Source organism: Oryzias latipes, chromosome 13 (genome assembly GCF_002234675.1).
Source record: "Oryzias latipes chromosome 13, ASM223467v1".
NCBI classification, from domain to species: domain Eukaryota; kingdom Metazoa; phylum Chordata; class Actinopteri; order Beloniformes; family Adrianichthyidae; genus Oryzias; species Oryzias latipes.
This window is the reverse complement of record NC_019871.2, coordinates 10,396,462-10,412,798: the sequence shown is the minus strand read 5'-3', so window position 1 is coordinate 10,412,798 and position 16,337 is coordinate 10,396,462. Positions and strand designations below refer to the sequence as shown.

Sequence of the window (16,337 nt, the reverse complement as noted above, 5' to 3'; positions counted from 1 at the left end):
ACCAACTCATAGATTTAAATCTTGCTGTTAACCCGGAGCCCAAATATATGTATTTGATTTTTTTTCCCCCAGATGAATCACTTCCTGCTGCCTTCAATGCCGTTCTAAAAGCACTGATTCTTTAATTTAAAAGAGTGCTCCCTCTTGACATGAAAAATCCTCTCAGGTAGTAAAATGTGCGGTGGAAATGTTAATACAGGATTAATAAAATACGGTCAAATGGCATTCCAATCCCATCCTTACAAATAAATATCACGATGACCTAGGCCTTCTCATTAATTAGATATCAGAAAAATTATTTTCAGAGCTCACTCTAAATCCAACACCAACGACAGTGATTCGACACACATAGCAATGAGCTTTTGTCTGAAAATCAAAGGATGTAAACCCCGAAAACTGTTGTATGAGAAATGTACAGAAACTAACAAGGAAAGGAGGCCCGCTCAGCAGTGAACTGCACTCAAAGGAAACCTGTATCCCTGCCTGTAAAGCTTTTCTTCAGAGCAGAGGCACAGCAACACAGGGCCGCTCGTGATTCATCTCGTCCCTGTTTCATCTCTTTCTTTCCATTATCCACTTGCTGCGGCGTTTACATAGAAGACCGTTTGAAATGACGCTCAGCAGCACTCATTTCTGAAGCAACTCCATGGCAATCACATGCACACCTCCCCTCCCCAGACCCCTTCCTGTGACCCTGCTGCATTCGTTAAGAGAATACACTAAAGACTGTTGCTTTAAAAGTGCTCTAAATGACATTTTAATGAAAATGTAACGCATCTGACAAATTTGAAAATTAAAAAATGATTCGTTACTTGTGTTACATCCAGGGTCATGCAGTCAAGGGAGGCGCTGTCTCACCTCACGAGAAGCCATCACAGGAAGTATACTAAAAGGCTTCATATTTGGGCAATGATCGTCGTTATGTATATACAAAGAGAAATTTGGGTTGGAGTTCTCACCCTTACAAGTAAAAACAAGGACAAAGTAAAAACAATGGCAGCAAATTCTAAATGATTCTAATAATAACAATCATTTTTTTTAAATCAAAATGAATAAATTTTGCATACACATTAATTTATTCCTTACATTTTATACGTAAGCCAGCTATAGGATTACCTTAGATCTTGAGCTCATGCACACAAGATTTATTTAAATAAATTCAGGATTACCATTACAACAACAAATCGTCAGTAGGGTAAAATAACCTGTCTCACGACGGTCTAAACCCAGCTCACGTTCCCTTTTTGTTGGTGAACAATCCAACGCTTGGTGAATTCTGCTTCACAGTGATAGGAAGAGCCGACATCGAAGGATCAAAAAGCAATGTCGCTATGAACACTTGGTTAGGGATAAAGCAGTTATCCCTGTGGTAACTTTTTTGACACCTCCTGCTTAAAACCCAAAAAGTCAAAGGCAGCAAAACGACTTCAGTGAGAATGGGGGATCTGAGGAGAACAGGAAGTTCTCCTGCTCCAATTACAGAGTAGGCAGAGAGGTTAGGCAGCTCCGATCTCAATCTACTTTAGATAGCCCAATACAATGCAGGGTGGGTTAAAGATTCACTCCTATCATCTTTTGATCTATTCTAAAAGTGTTCCCAGTGGTTTTTAAAGTTATGATTATGCCATTTTTAGCCAAGATGAAAAAAACTGTCTTGTTTTCTAGGACATAGTTCCTGCAGAGCAGCAGGAGTTCATCAGAAACTCACCTCTGAGTTGTGGGACGGACCCACGGGAGGGGGGAGGGACCCACAGGGACCCCCCCCCCTTCCTTTCCTAGTGGCTGGGGGCTCAGAGCTTGTGGCCCCGCCCAGTGTAGTCTCTACGTCACAGTGCAATCTTTTTCCAACAGCAGTTTTCTGGTCTGCTCTTAATTCACAACAATTTAAATAAACAAATGCTCAGAGATACAAATTTAAACTTTCTTTTCTTAATACATGTCCTCCATCACCAAAAAAATGCCACAAGAACATGTTAAAAACACCAAAACACGATTATCATCAAAGTGGGTAATTAAAGTCTTTCTATGCCCCCGTGGGGTGACAGCAATCAGCTTTTGAAATGACCAGCCGTGTTTTAAAAAGCTTCTTGAAAAAGTAAAAAGAATTCTTGCAAATCTCCAAATCAACTGAAATAATGCATTACAAAAATACAGGTTACACCACCAGAAACTAAAGGAAATTCCTCAGTTCTAGCATTCACAGTCCTAGTGTGTTCTTCAATTTGTTTTTTAACCAATTTCTTTTTCAATTGACTCTATAGCTTTCACATACGGTTCTATGAATTTTTTATCCCACAGATGGTTGGTTAATCTTTCATCAAAGGCAGTTTAGGAAGCACACACCAGTTACTGGAACTTTTTTTTAGGGAGTTCTTATACTGATGAAATTAGAAGAAGAAAAATATATAAATGCAGAACCATTTTAAAATGTTACAAAGAAAACATTATTGATCATATAAAACCTATCATTTTATCTGTACATTTCAAGCCCAATCTGTATTTATAAAACATTAAAACACATAAAGAGCATATTGAGGGATCAAAGAGCATCCATGATTTTCTATGACTCACAAGTTATGAAAGCACCACGGAAAATATCTTACGCTGACTTAGAGAAGCCACTTGAAAACATATCATTTAGTAATCTATGGGGTGATTTACAGTCTGCATTTGTACTCATCTGATACATATACAAAGAGTTTCAGTTAATATACTATAATTGGTTAAATTACTCACCTATAATATAACAATTATAGGTGAGTAACTCCAGGGAAGAAACTTAGAGATGCAGCCCCCGAAGAATAAAAAAAAAACCTGCACGACTACAGCAGCACAAGAATTACTGAGTGGTGTATTTTAAAGCCACAAAGAAAACTTTGCACCACTAAATAGATGACAATATTCCCTCAAACTGACATACAAATTCGGGATGGGCCAATATCATTTTATCAGGCTGATACCAATAACCAAAACTTCCCCTGCAATTGTGGCCGATAGCCAATATTTTCCGATACCAATATTTAAGTGTCTGGAATAACACAAAGTTTAGATTTCCTGTGTTACTTAATAAGAAATGCACAACTTTTCTTTTGCTGTGCAGTCACATCGTACTTGACCTTTTCAACATACAGCAAGGGATTTCAAAGGAACAAGTATCACTTAAAACTTTGAAAATATATCTGAAAACAGTCAGACCATTTAGTAACTACTGGACATAACTGTAAACAGATCTGTTAGGGAACAAAATGTATCCCTATCAAAAATAAAACATACCTGAAACAGTTCATTGCTAGCTATGACTGTAAACAAAAGATTCCCAGTGCCAGGGATCTGTTAGGAACAAATATACATTTCAAAAATAAGGTGTATTGGAAAACAGTCAGAACAATATCGATAGATTTTTTTAAATATCTGACCGATACAGATAAACTCAAATTATGCAAAATTGGCTGATACCGATACTGGCACCGGTATATCACCCATCCCTGTCATGGCTGAAAACATTTTTATAGTTTTTGGGGAATATTTGTATTTTTCAGTTTTCAAAATAGTAAAACTTTGATCATTTTTAAGTTAGATTTTATTTTATTTTATTCTGAAGATCTTTCAATGCTAAATTCTTACAGGAATTGGAGACTCAGCTGTATTATCTGGGGGCCTTGTGCTTTAGTTTGACTTAACTGCCTTGCTGATAGTTTTTGCAGAGGAGCCTTAATTTCCTTGAATCCCACAGGATTTATGCAAAGGCATTTTCCTCAAAATTACATGAATTTTAAAGTGGCACAAAAAAAGTTAGAAGTACAGTATTTCTTGAAACAAAGTAGATTATAAATCTCAGGGGTAAGAGAGTTACAACTAAGAAACTCTGGTTTTATTCATCCAGAAATTAGAATTCATCATGACTCTTCTATTCTGTGTGTGTTCTCTTTTTTGTTTTTGGATTTTAAGGGGGTTTTGTTTTGAGTCCTAACACAAGAGTGTTGTCCTGCTGCTCCTGGAATTTTCACTTCTTAAAAAAGATGTTGCATAGAATAACAAGTGCTTGTAGTCCCGCATGCTGCCCTGACCCACATGTTAAAATCAAAACAAGGTTCTCATTCTGGTGACTGAGTGGGCCCTTAACTGCACTGAGAGCCTCATCCATCATTTGCTCTGTGGTGGGTTGTTGTGTGAATCGCTGGATTTTACATAGGTGACATTAAAATACAGTATGTACAATATTCACTTAATGTTAACTCATCTAATTAGAAGAAAATAGCTTGAAGGAAGAGAAAAAGGAAACCAAGCCTCACGATGAGTCAAGCACTAGAAAGATGAACTGACATGCTTACAGAATGATGTGTCTCAGTAAAGAAGCCAAATGTGGCATAAATTCACTCAGCTATTCATCGTGTGGTGCAAACACCTCTCTCCAAATAAATGTGAGTACCACTAAAAGTAAACTACTGAGAGTGGGTCGAAACAGAACTCAACAAGACATACGTGTATTAGAGGATGCATTTTCTTACTGCTGAGTGGCAGGAGTTCATTAGAAATTCACCTCTGGATTGTGGGTTGTCCATCTTTACTTCCGGTAACCCATCTGTTTACACGCTCTCCTGCTATCTTAAAGCCTCTCATAAACCCAAACTAAAAATGTTGCAACAAAAATGGCGAGCAATGTTGGAACTCTCCAGTTTAGAGCCAGAGTCCAGCTCAGATAAAGAAAAACAAAATGTGCTTGGATCTTGTTGTCTACAAGTGGATGCATCAGAGTGGAGCTGAGCAGGAAGCTCATGGCCTGTCTATTGTATTTTTTACATCACAAATAAGCAACTTTTCAAGCAGAATGTTTTTGTCTGCTCCTTATTTGCAACAATTTGAATAAAAAAGTACCCAAAAATGCTATTTTAATTTTAATTTTCTTTATACACGTCCTCCACCTTCAAAACCATGCCACCAGAACATGTTAAAACATGTTAAATGAAAAACACAATTTTCATTGGGATGGGTCTTTAAATGTAATGTAAGGCAAAAGTCTTTGCAGCAGCCGTTAGACAAGTGTAAAAATAACTCCTATCTATCTATCTATCTCTGTTTTTTTTTAATCTCTCTTCCATCTTTATGTGAATAGAAACTACCCGATTTTACTGTGCTATGCACCTCATCCAGCTCTTCTGTGAAAACACTGAGGCGGTCCCCATAGCTGACACAGACCATTTGACCAAAAACTTTTTTTTTTAAATTGAAGTTCTTCCAAACACCTGGAGGGCAGCTGGACCAGATGCCTGCACTGCCTCATTTTGTTGAGGACTAGCAGCAAATCCACTCCTTTCAGATAACTCTGGAAGGCTCAGTTCCTTTTAATTAGGTAACCAGATAATCTACTTGCAGCTGACAACTGTTAATAATAAATTTAGCTTTTTAGGGTTACCATAGTGCCTGTTATATGTGGACATTTCTGTGGGGAAATGTCCTGCTCAGCAGAGCCCCAATCTGGTTTTGATAGTTCTAACTCTTGTTGGGAATTTCCTCCTAATGCTTTGTTTCATCTACAGCCCAGCTGTTCTGAAAACTGCATTACTCCATCCCCTTCCCTTTCATTCTTAAATAATCTAAGGAATTCTAAGCATCTAAAGGTGCAGTTGAGTGCAGTGGCAGTCCAGACAGAAATGGCAGGAAAGCTCTGCTGCAAACCTTTCCTGGACGAATATTGGAAAAGCCGTAGTTCTGCAGTATGATGCCTACGGTGTCAAATCCAATGATGGTTTTCATCGGTGCAGAGAAAACGGGGAGGAAATGAGCTGTGTCTTTGTCACTCGTTTACCAACATGCAACGTGCTCGAGTGAAGAAAATGTTGCACGCCCGACTGGATACGATACGGTGCAGAGAGCAGTGTGGAAAGAAAAAGGGGAGAACTTGAATGTGTTTCTGTGGTTTTATGATGCAGGAAATAACTATTATTCTAACTAAATTACATCTAATTTAGGCACACAGTCAAAATCAATCACCACAGCAATGACAGGAACAAAGCAGATTTATGCCCTCAACAAGTCTAAAGTTGATCACCTTTATTTGCAAGACTCTCCTGCAAAGCAGATCAGCACTTTAAGCAACTATTAGAAAATAAATACGTCTATAAGAAAATTGTATTTATAAAACGGGGTTTGAAATCAGGTGTAAACATAAAAAACAAGAGGACACAAGGAGTAGATAAGCCAGAGAATTTGATAAATCTCATTTCAAGACGGTACACTTGAGGGAAGAAAAACATTTTGCAGTGAACATTTCTGCATCACAAGTGGGTTTTCAGACAGAGAAGTGCAATCGTGTGCGAGGAGGCTGGTAGTCTTCTAGCATTTGAGGTGTTAATACAGCATCTATATGTAGATGTTGCATTAAAGCTTGTGCAACTTCAAAAATGTTACACCACAACAGACAGACATCTTGAATACCTGCAATCCTGAGAGTCAAAAGAAGGACCCAGGACACATGCATGTTCAGCAATGTCTGCCCAGCAGTCAGTCAGTATTGGAATTGCATCCATGTGTACACAGAAAAAAAACTTTCAAAAAGATTCATCTTAGATTTTTTTGTAGCACCACTTCCAGGAAGCTAGAAAAAAAGGTCGACTTCCACACAGCTGAGGTGGAGGGTTGTGAGCTTCTGGTAAGTGTCGGCGGCAGTGTTAGGGATGACAGTAGAACACCAAATGTGGCCCAAGGAAAAAACTAAATACCAGAAAAACAAACTAAAGTTCCCTTAATAAAATCGTACAACCCTTTCCTCCCATATCGTTCCAACAATTGGGATAAAGAAAAATTTGATTTGTCTCATATGCTTGATTTTTCATTCCATCTAACCAAATAACCTGGAAGGTTTCTTCAAAAACATATATTTCCCCTAAAACAAATCAGATTCCTATCAAGATCCAAGCAGATTTCCAGTTGTCTTTGTCTGTGTTCTATTTTGTTATATGTAGGTCAAATGAATCTAACTTGACAGCCCTATTTGTTCTGTCATTTTGCTTGGCTTTCATGTTCGGTTCTGAAACCATAACCCTGTCTAATGAGAGACCTGCTTTCTCTCTGTTTGTTTCCTCCAAACCCTACACCAACCTTCCTTTTGATTTTTCTTTTCTAATTTATAGGTAAACTTTATGTTTGTGTGTCCTGTTTGTTTGTTCCCTGCATTTAAGTCCTTTTTGTTTAAAAACCTGATAGAACTGAAGCACCCTTGTGTGCTTGAGCACTAGAGCCAGGGTCAGAACCACATAGTTTTTGTCTTTGTCTGTTAACTACATGCTCCAAAAGTTAAGAGACAAGGTTCACAATTAATTATTTAGTGGGGCAATTTCTCAAATTAAACAAGCAAAAAAAACTCTACACTTTTTTTAGCTTTTCAGCTTGAAAGGTAATCCTCCAAACTGCTTTGGACTAATTCTTTCAATCCATTTGCTAATCACAAATTGTCTATTGTGGCTGTTTAACAATTTGACAGTAGGAGTCACAGTTCCTCCTGGCCAGCAGAAGCTGAGGTGCAGCTGCAGTGTCCTCAGAGTTGTTGGTTTAAATCACTGCTCTTACAGGTCAAAGTGTCCCTGAGCAAACCGCATGCTGTCGTCGGCAATGGCGAGCTCAAAGACTGAATGGTAAAAGCACAATGTGATTTTTTTTTAAATCTCAGATAACAGCCAATGTATTATTACATTCCTGGAAAAAGTAGTGGACCCTACCTGTTGAGAAAACCGCACTAAGTGAGATGCATTAGTGTGTTGACTAGTTTTAAAATTCTGTAACATTAAAGACCCTCTCCGATCACCTTTAATCTGTTGTTAAGAGCGTTACCAGTGATCTTTTAACTATGGTTATGCAGTTTTTAGGCAAAATCAAAAACCTCTGTTGTTTTCTAGGACATAGTTTGCCTCAAAACTGTTAGCCTGTAGCGAGCACACCACTATTTCCCATCATCCTTCTGTTTCCACTCTCTCCTGCTAGATTACAGCCCTCACAACCCCAACCTAACATCACCAGTGCAACAAAAATGGCAAGCAATATTGAGCTATCTATAGTTTGGAGACAGATGCCAGCTTGTTGACTGGATATAGCAGCACATGTATATTTACACTTGTTGATCTGATCCCACATAAATTATTGTATCACTTCTTGGTCATTTGCTGGTTCATCTGTTCTTAGACCTCTTGAATCCGGCTACAAAAGAACTCTGAATTTCCTGGACAAGAAGCCTTGCTATTATCACCTCTATCTCATTCTTCACAAATACAAACTCCTGAGCCTTGAATATCTTAGACTGCTGAAATGGGTTTGTCTGGTTTATAAAGTCCTGCACGGTTCAGCCCTCCCCACCACTGAATGAATTCATTAAGCAGAAATCACTCAGAAACTCCTCCAGAGTAACTTCGGCTGTTGTTTGAAGTGATTGTGAGGCCCCACAAACGTCTGTCTCACAAAATGTATTGTCACTCCAGGGCTCAACTTTCTGGAATAGAATACCAATATTAATAAGAAAAAGTGCAAATGTTGTCATTTTAAAAAAAAGACAGCTGAAACTGTAGTTTTTGGAATCTCAAATGTGCAAAAGCAAATGACCAGACATAAGAAAATGATACTCCAAAACAGGCACTAACTTTTAAAATGTTTCATCTGTTCAAAATTTATTCTGTATTTTAAATGTATTACCATATTTTGTATGCTGTCTTTTATCTGTGTTTTATAATTTTATGTATACTGTTTATCTCTTAAACTCCGTTTTATTTCTTTTAACAACAACTTTCCGAGGGACTCTAGATGCAAATTAGCCAGCAGCTATAATCTGGCATATTTACCTTATTTTTTTGATGTTCATTAATATGCATTGTCCCTTTCTCAATAAAGTTAATTAAAACAAAGACGCACATGGATCTATTCATCTGCAAGTGGATGCATCGGAATGGAATGAAGCAGGGAGATTGTTGCCTGCCGATTGTAGCACCTACATCACTGCTATGAACGTTTTCTCTTGTCTGCTCCTGATTCACACTGATTTAAAAAAAAGAAACACTCAGAGACGCAATTTAAAGCTCAATTTCCTTTATACATATCATTCATCATAAGAAAAATGCCACAACATGTTAAAAACCTGATTTTCATTGTAGTGGGTCTTTAAACTAAAAGTAGGAATCTCAAGAGACTTAAATAAATATATATTTGAAATCCCTGCCTTTCGTGTTACTGTAGCATTAAGGCTTTTGACAGTGACAGATTTAAAAGCCACAGACTGGTTCACTTCCCTGACCTAGAACAGCAGTGACCCAGCTGCTGTGAGAAGCTGCTCCTTGATCCAAAACCACTGCACCTTTGACAAAAAAACTATTTTAATTAACAGACTTTTGTCCGATCAGCACACACCCCAGTTTCGTTTTTTTCAGTAGCCCCTCTTGAGTTTATTATCGGGATTGCTTCAGTGTCAGATGTAAAATATTCAGTCTGGATAAAATTGAATTGGCTTTTTTTTTAAAGTGAAATTAATTTTATTTAATATCCATTGGCCGCTGTCAATGAATGTGTAATAATAAATGATTAGGCTACCATGTTGGTTGAGGCATGTTTTCCAATTGAGTAAATTAACAAAAACAAAGCTGTTATTTTGCCTTTATGTTACTGGTCCGGCTCACTTGAGATCAGACGGGTTGAATGTGGCCCCCGAACCAAAATGAGTTTGACACCCCTGAGCTACACGAACAAACAACATTGCATCAATGGAAACAAGAAATGTTTGAAGTATGTATCATTTCTAAGAAAGAGGAATAAACTAGGGGATGTCAAATATTGCCAGAGCTTATCTTTTTTGCAAAATGCACCATCATTCTAATCCTTCAGCACAAAAATCTTCCTGTCATTCACAAGAGAGAAAAAGGAAGCGATGAGGGAGGAAGAGGTTGTTCGTCGGCACCCTTCAGCTCTATTTTTAGCATAGTGTAGAATCACACAAAACAGTAGGTAGGCTGCCAATTTATTTCATTTGGACAGAAATTGAAAAAGGCCCCTCACACTGAGCTTTGGAATGGTCGGCGTAGCTGAGGACAGAATAAACGGCGGGGAACAGTTAAGACTCTGGCAGGGGGAACGACGAGGAAAGCGACATTTCTCACGACAGACTTGACACCACAGCACCTGTGTTATTTCAAGCCGCAGCTCAAATAGTGGAGTGGAAGCAGGCTTGAGAGCTACTAGTAAAATGAGTGAGTCCCACTGAGCAGCACAAAGTGCTCCACAGTTATGTGACACTTTTCAATAAAACGTCTCAATGAAAGTTGTCATGGTGCACTATAGGGAGACCAGATCACCACATAAGCATGCAGGACCATCAAGGTTGTGACATAATCGAATTAAAACAATAAGGCTTTACGCCAAACATTTTGACTGTGGATTCAACTGCAGGAAACATATTTTAGAGGCAAAGGACCTGACAGTCATTATGTCTAATTTGATGTGTAGTAATAAATTCAGCGCATAGTCTTAGAATCTCATTATCTCATTCAAATGAACTTTCAATACTTATTATTACAAGAGCAGCAGAGTGTGTTTCAACTGAATGGAGGAAAAGTTCATGCAAACATAACACCAAAGCACTGCATGTCAATCCTATGCGGTGAAACATAGAGCACGCCTGTGTCGCGTCATACGTGTCACACACTGTCCTGGATCATTAATGACAGTTTGCAGTGACGAATCAAGTGAGAATGTTCAAATCTCTCTTTAGGAGCCTCAATTCTTCATTGCTCCAATGGAAAGAAAGGTGCATAGCATTTTTTTAAAAACATTTGACTAATTGAGAAATTACTTTGTATGCACAAAAACGGTTAAGTGAACTTTGAATAGAGAACTGTTTTTCCTCTTAAAACTTTAAAAAAGCTGGTGTAAAAAGGAGAATATTGAATAACAACGTGTGTGTTTGATCTAATGTAAGAAAGTCAGTTAACTTTATATTTGATATTTTACGCAAAAAAACACATTTGTGGTTGGCTATAAGCACATCGCACAAGTTTAAATGCAAAACCAAGCAGGTAAAATGTAATCCATCCTTCTGTTTCCATGGAGACCAATTTTTTCACTACAAACATTTCAAAATATCCCGGCTTGAAATGCACTGCAGTATTAATTGTTGACACCTCTACATTCCCCTTATAACGTCCGGCAGTTTCACTGGCTCACTGATGAAAGCTTTAAGGTTTTCTGGTAAATTACTTCCTCCATGGGTAAAAACCTTTCATTACACATGTGCTGTTCACACTGTGACAAGTCAATATGTTAGCTGTCAAAAAAAAAGTCTGTTTGGAAAGAAAAACAGCTGCTCGGTGCTGCAAATTGAATGCAATTGATTAATTGCTTGCCTCTACAAAATTGGAGCTTTTGGCAATTTGTCTGGCGAGGTTCAAACTGTTTTAACATCATGTCAAGAAAGAAAGATGTTTGCAAAGGTTTCACAAAGTGCATTACACCCAATGTCCCAGTTTGGCCCCTGTGCATGTGCCAACATATAATAACTTTTTTAGCAATAATGTGACTTTTCTGTTGGAGCCAAGTATTAATCAACTGGATTAGATATTAGTAAACATCTTGTAATGTTTCTCTGTTAATCAACTAAAAGTTGCATTTTACATCAAAAGAAATCTAAAGGAATTAAGGAAATGGAACTTGCATGTTCTTCCTACCCTAGATTTAAAAAGTTTAATAAATGAAAAAAAAAATCTCCATCATTTGGGAAGTCATATTCTCCATGAGGAGTGGCAAACGTTGGTCACAATCGTTGGTCACACACTGATTGACGCATGATCAAGGGAGGGTCAAAAAATATTGTTGGAGAAAAAGGAAATCCAATACCAAAGGGTGGATATGCAGTAAAATTTTCTGTCCAATAAATTCGATTTTGGAGGTCAAACAAACACAACAGTTCATCCTTCATTTTCTGGCAAATCAAATTAAACCAACATCTGACATTCATAAGTGAAGCAATCATCAGAAATCGTTACGTGAAACTGTCAGACGTCTCTTCACTTTACCTCTGGCCCCATTTTTCAAAGAAACTTAAAAGCAAAGAGAAGCTACGTCTCAGATTCTATAAGCCTCATTTAGCACAAGTCTTACCTGAGACCAAACGGGACAAGTAACTTCACAACCTCACGTAAAAAATCATTTTACAACTGTCAAATAGAGTACAATTGGAAGAACAGTTTTAGCTGTAACCTCAAATTCCTCTAAAAAGCGAATATAGAAATTATTGAACCAACGGGATGCACGCACATTCTCACACAGAAATTCTATATGTCAGCTTCTATCAATGAAATAATCATAAACCATCAAAGTCACAGTTGGTTTAAATGATTTAAACTAACTAGATTTTTGTTAAACAGATTATTTCTTCTCACATGTTGAAAACGAGGCTATTTTCCCTTTTTGACCGAATGACAGCAACCCCAGAAAAGCTAATTCTATTATCTGCTGGAGAAAACGACCATCTGCTGTTGTTCACATAAGAAAACATTTCCTATGCATCTGCTGTGAAGCTCATTTGTCTTCTGAGATTGCCTGCTAAAAATAGAGCCACATGTTGGATTTCTAGTGAACCTAAACTATTCTGCTCTGTCTTCTCCATCACGACTGTGTTGCAGGTGCTAATCCTTGAGTGAATAAGCAGCACATTCAGAAATGAACTGCATTGTGACACATCAGGGAATCAGAAAAGAAGCAGCTGCTTCTCCTTTCACTTATATTTGAAAAAAAAATTCTCAGCACACCTAGCAAAATGAAGCCTTCAAATTGTCTTCCATTTGGGTCTTGATTTAAAAATGTTGTTGTTGTTAACATGTGTGTGTCTCTTTCGGTTTTTCCCATCAGGGGTCGCCACAGCGAACGAGTCGCATTTGTAAAATTTTAAGAGCACTGAAAAGGGCAAATATCGCCTCAGTGCCTCCTCTGTTATTGCAAGGCTGAAAAAAATCATGTTTTGGGGATTTTTAGCAATTTTTTATTCATATTGACAACCAACAGGACAGAAAAACAACAGGAACATTCCATCTTCAACTATGCCTGCCCTGTCTGAAGTAATCTGAACCAACGACTCTGTCCCCTAACGCTAACAAGCCCCACACTGCTCAAACATCCTGCAAGTCACTCATACAATAAATCTCACAATTGTGCCACAGATAATAAATATTATTATACCTTTATTGTAAAAACGTAAAGTAAAACTATTGCACCTTCAAGTTGTGTCCTGTGGCATTTGGAAGCTAAAATTGGATCTTTGGTAAAGCCTAATATCTCTGGACAGGCTGCACATCCATTTTTTAGCAGACAAACAGCAACACCAATGCAAAAGTTGCATCTTTTGGACACATTTGAGTGGCGCTTTTATGTCACTACAGACATGTGGGACTCTGTCAACAGCGGCTCTGGATCAATGGAAAAAAGGATTTGTAACCACAGAGGCTGCACCGGACGGATTTATTGGTACACAAACAATAACGAGTGACTCATTTTTGTGACTACGAATGAATAAAAGGGATTTTCTGGCCATTCTCTTTTATGCTCGCTTGCCCAAACTAAAACTCGCTGGGATGCCAGTTTTTGGACAAAATCATAAGAGTCCAATCTTGACTACTCAGAGCTGATTTAACATTTTTCACCATTCACCTGTTGGTGACAGTTGCATAAAAACTTCACAGTAAGTGATATCCTTTTTCATTTTAAGGCCCACTCCAATGAAATTTGTGTTGTTTGTGTTTTTAACATGCTCTTGTCACATTTTTTATGATAAATGATATAAATAAATAAATAAAAAATTTGCATTTTTGAGTATTTCTTTATTCAAATCGTGGTGAATCAGGAACAGGCGAAAATGGGGGGTTTCCCGCAATTACTGCCACTCTACAGATTTTTGCGTGAACACTGCATAATCATAATTTAAAAAAAAAAAAAACTCTGGGAAGGCTTTTAAAATAGATCAAAACATTTTCGGAGTGGGTCTTTAATGTAGAAATAGTTTGAGGTTTTTTTCTTTTCTTTTAACAGAGATATATCTTACAAATGTATCTTGAGTACATCAACTGAAGACCCTAGATGCACAAATGAATACAGGTGTGAAACAAGCTGAACCCAAAAATCCACCTCTTCATAGGTTAACAGGATTTCATTCCTATATCTAGTGATTGGAAAGCTCTGCTCAAGTTTGAGTTTAGAAACGTTTTGCCTCGGCCCTCTGTGTCTCCCCTCACGCATGGCAAATTTGAATCCAAGTGACATGAAATCCAAACTACACCTTCAAGAAGCGCATCTATTGTGACACTTCTTGTCACCACTTAGGGTTACGCTGATTTGATATGCCACTGACTCCCTCAGGAAAATTCCCTGTCCAGTGCACTCCTGGATCATGGAAAAGGTCAGCTCACAGAGGCTGCATGCCGAAAAGAGCCAAATGAGTTTCAACAACTTCCTCCAAGGCTCTTGAATAGCACAGAAATGGTAGAACCAAAGTATTAACATGCGGAAAATCATGCAGCTGGCACCATAAATCAGTCGCTAGAACTTATGAATACGTTTAAATTGACTTTTTGTTTAAATTGCCACAAAAATATGTTTGTTGCACACTTCTATGGTAGACAGTTCAACTAGATGGTCTTGCAAATGCTGTCAAATCACTGCCCAAGCAAAGGGCAAACAGGTGCCAAAGCAGTTCAAACAGGCACAACAATAAAGCTTTTATGCTACAGAAATGTCATGACTTCTAAGGCTTCTTACTGCTGCTCTTCTGTTCACCCTCATTTCCTCACATCCAATTCCACAAACAAATGAGCTGCACGAAATACTGCCTGCTATTATTGGCTCACCAAAACATCATTGCTTTCCTCATCTCCGGGTTTTACAGTCTTTTCTAAGGGGTACTAAGATGATGAAGATGCTTCAACTGGTCACATAAAAAAAACGAGCGTCCCAGTTTCCAAATGTAGGCTGTGACAGGATCACACCAACAGCAAACTGTAAACGCGTGACACAGGGAGGCGCAGATCGATGAGGCATGTCTGTAGGTCAGCACCACTTAACTTCGCTCTGTCTGGTCAGTCCGTCCAAATTTGACGGAATGTGACAGAGTTGTTTCACCTGCGCCAGGAAAGGCAGAATGGACACAGATGCCGGATGGTGACATGATCCACCTCGATCGTTGCGCATTCCCACACGGACACGCACACATCCATCCATCCATGCAGATGCGCGCACTCCGGTATTCAGTACCCCGAGAACCAGAGGGGTCTACCTGTTACCAACAGAATCTGCGTACCTCTTCCTCTTATGTCCTTTGACATTGTGTCCTCTTTTGTGCGTCTTTGTCTCTGCGGTCACTCGGCTGGAGCAGTCGCGCTATTCCACGCTGACAGTTAATTAACCAGCGGCTCCTCCGCCCCTCTCCCTGACTGCTGCAGCTGCCAGACTAGATCGGGGGTGTAGCGGGCACCAGGGAGCACAACGCTGCCGTCTTTCTCTGGGTCAGTCACCTGTGAGCAGTCCGGCGGAGCACCGATCCGCCCGCGCCGCACGCATACTTCAGAGTGTTGTATCTGTGCAGACTGCGCTCAGAGTCATGCCCACCCTCAGCTCCGACGTCCTCCTTGTCTCTGCGCTGCGAAACATCAGCCAGAGTTGCTTTTAAGAAGCTCCGATCTCGCCTGCCTCCAGCGGTGCGCGCGCGTCCGTGGCCGCAGATCCTGAAGGACGTCCATCCCCGTCTTCCCGTGGAGCCTCCTCGGCTTCAGCACACATCCACAGTATTAGCTCTGCTCTGATTGCGTTGTTCTTCCAAAATAGAAAAGTTGCACCAGATAAAGGAGCATGTTCAAATCCCTTAGACGAGCAACAATTGTTACAATTTTCGTTCCCTTTCATCAAAAATAACAAGAAAGTACATGTAAAGGTGCGGCCACGTTCTCATTTATACAATCAGGGCACGAATTTGCCACAAAACAGTTGGACTACTAGTGACAAATTATTCCCAGTACCCTTAGAAATGAGTTGTAAAAAATGAAATTAGCAAATGTTTTTATTTTAGCCTTTCTCATATGTGGTTACAGATTTCTCACTTAATGAGGCTGAATACCTTTGAAACAGAAATATACTTGAATTCTTTCTATTAACTCATGCTGCAATTGCAAATTGAGCCCTGATTAATTAATCGATTGTGTGAAATTCGAAGGTCAGAGGCATAAAATGTTTTATGATTGTTAATTATGGATGTGTGTGACAACATTCAGCAACAACACAGCAGGGAGCCCGCAATGGAAACTGAATTACAAGAGCATACTTGAAGA

At 38.9% G+C, this 16,337-nt stretch overlaps 1 protein-coding gene across 2 annotated transcripts in view; it reads right to left on the bottom strand.

The window, feature by feature from the left end:
- Nucleotides 1-15,835, bottom strand: part of pitpnm3 (PITPNM family member 3) — a 125,218-nt gene extending 109,383 nt beyond the window's left edge. For both annotated transcript variants that reach the window (XM_023961426.1, XM_023961427.1), the window contains exon 1: nucleotides 15,314-15,835. In XM_023961426.1, the coding sequence (XP_023817194.1) occupies nucleotides 15,314-15,338 (25 nt within the window). In that variant the 5' untranslated portion in view covers nucleotides 15,339-15,835. The remainder of the gene's footprint in view (nucleotides 1-15,313) is intronic.
- Between the last annotated feature and the right edge of the window lie 502 nt (nucleotides 15,836-16,337).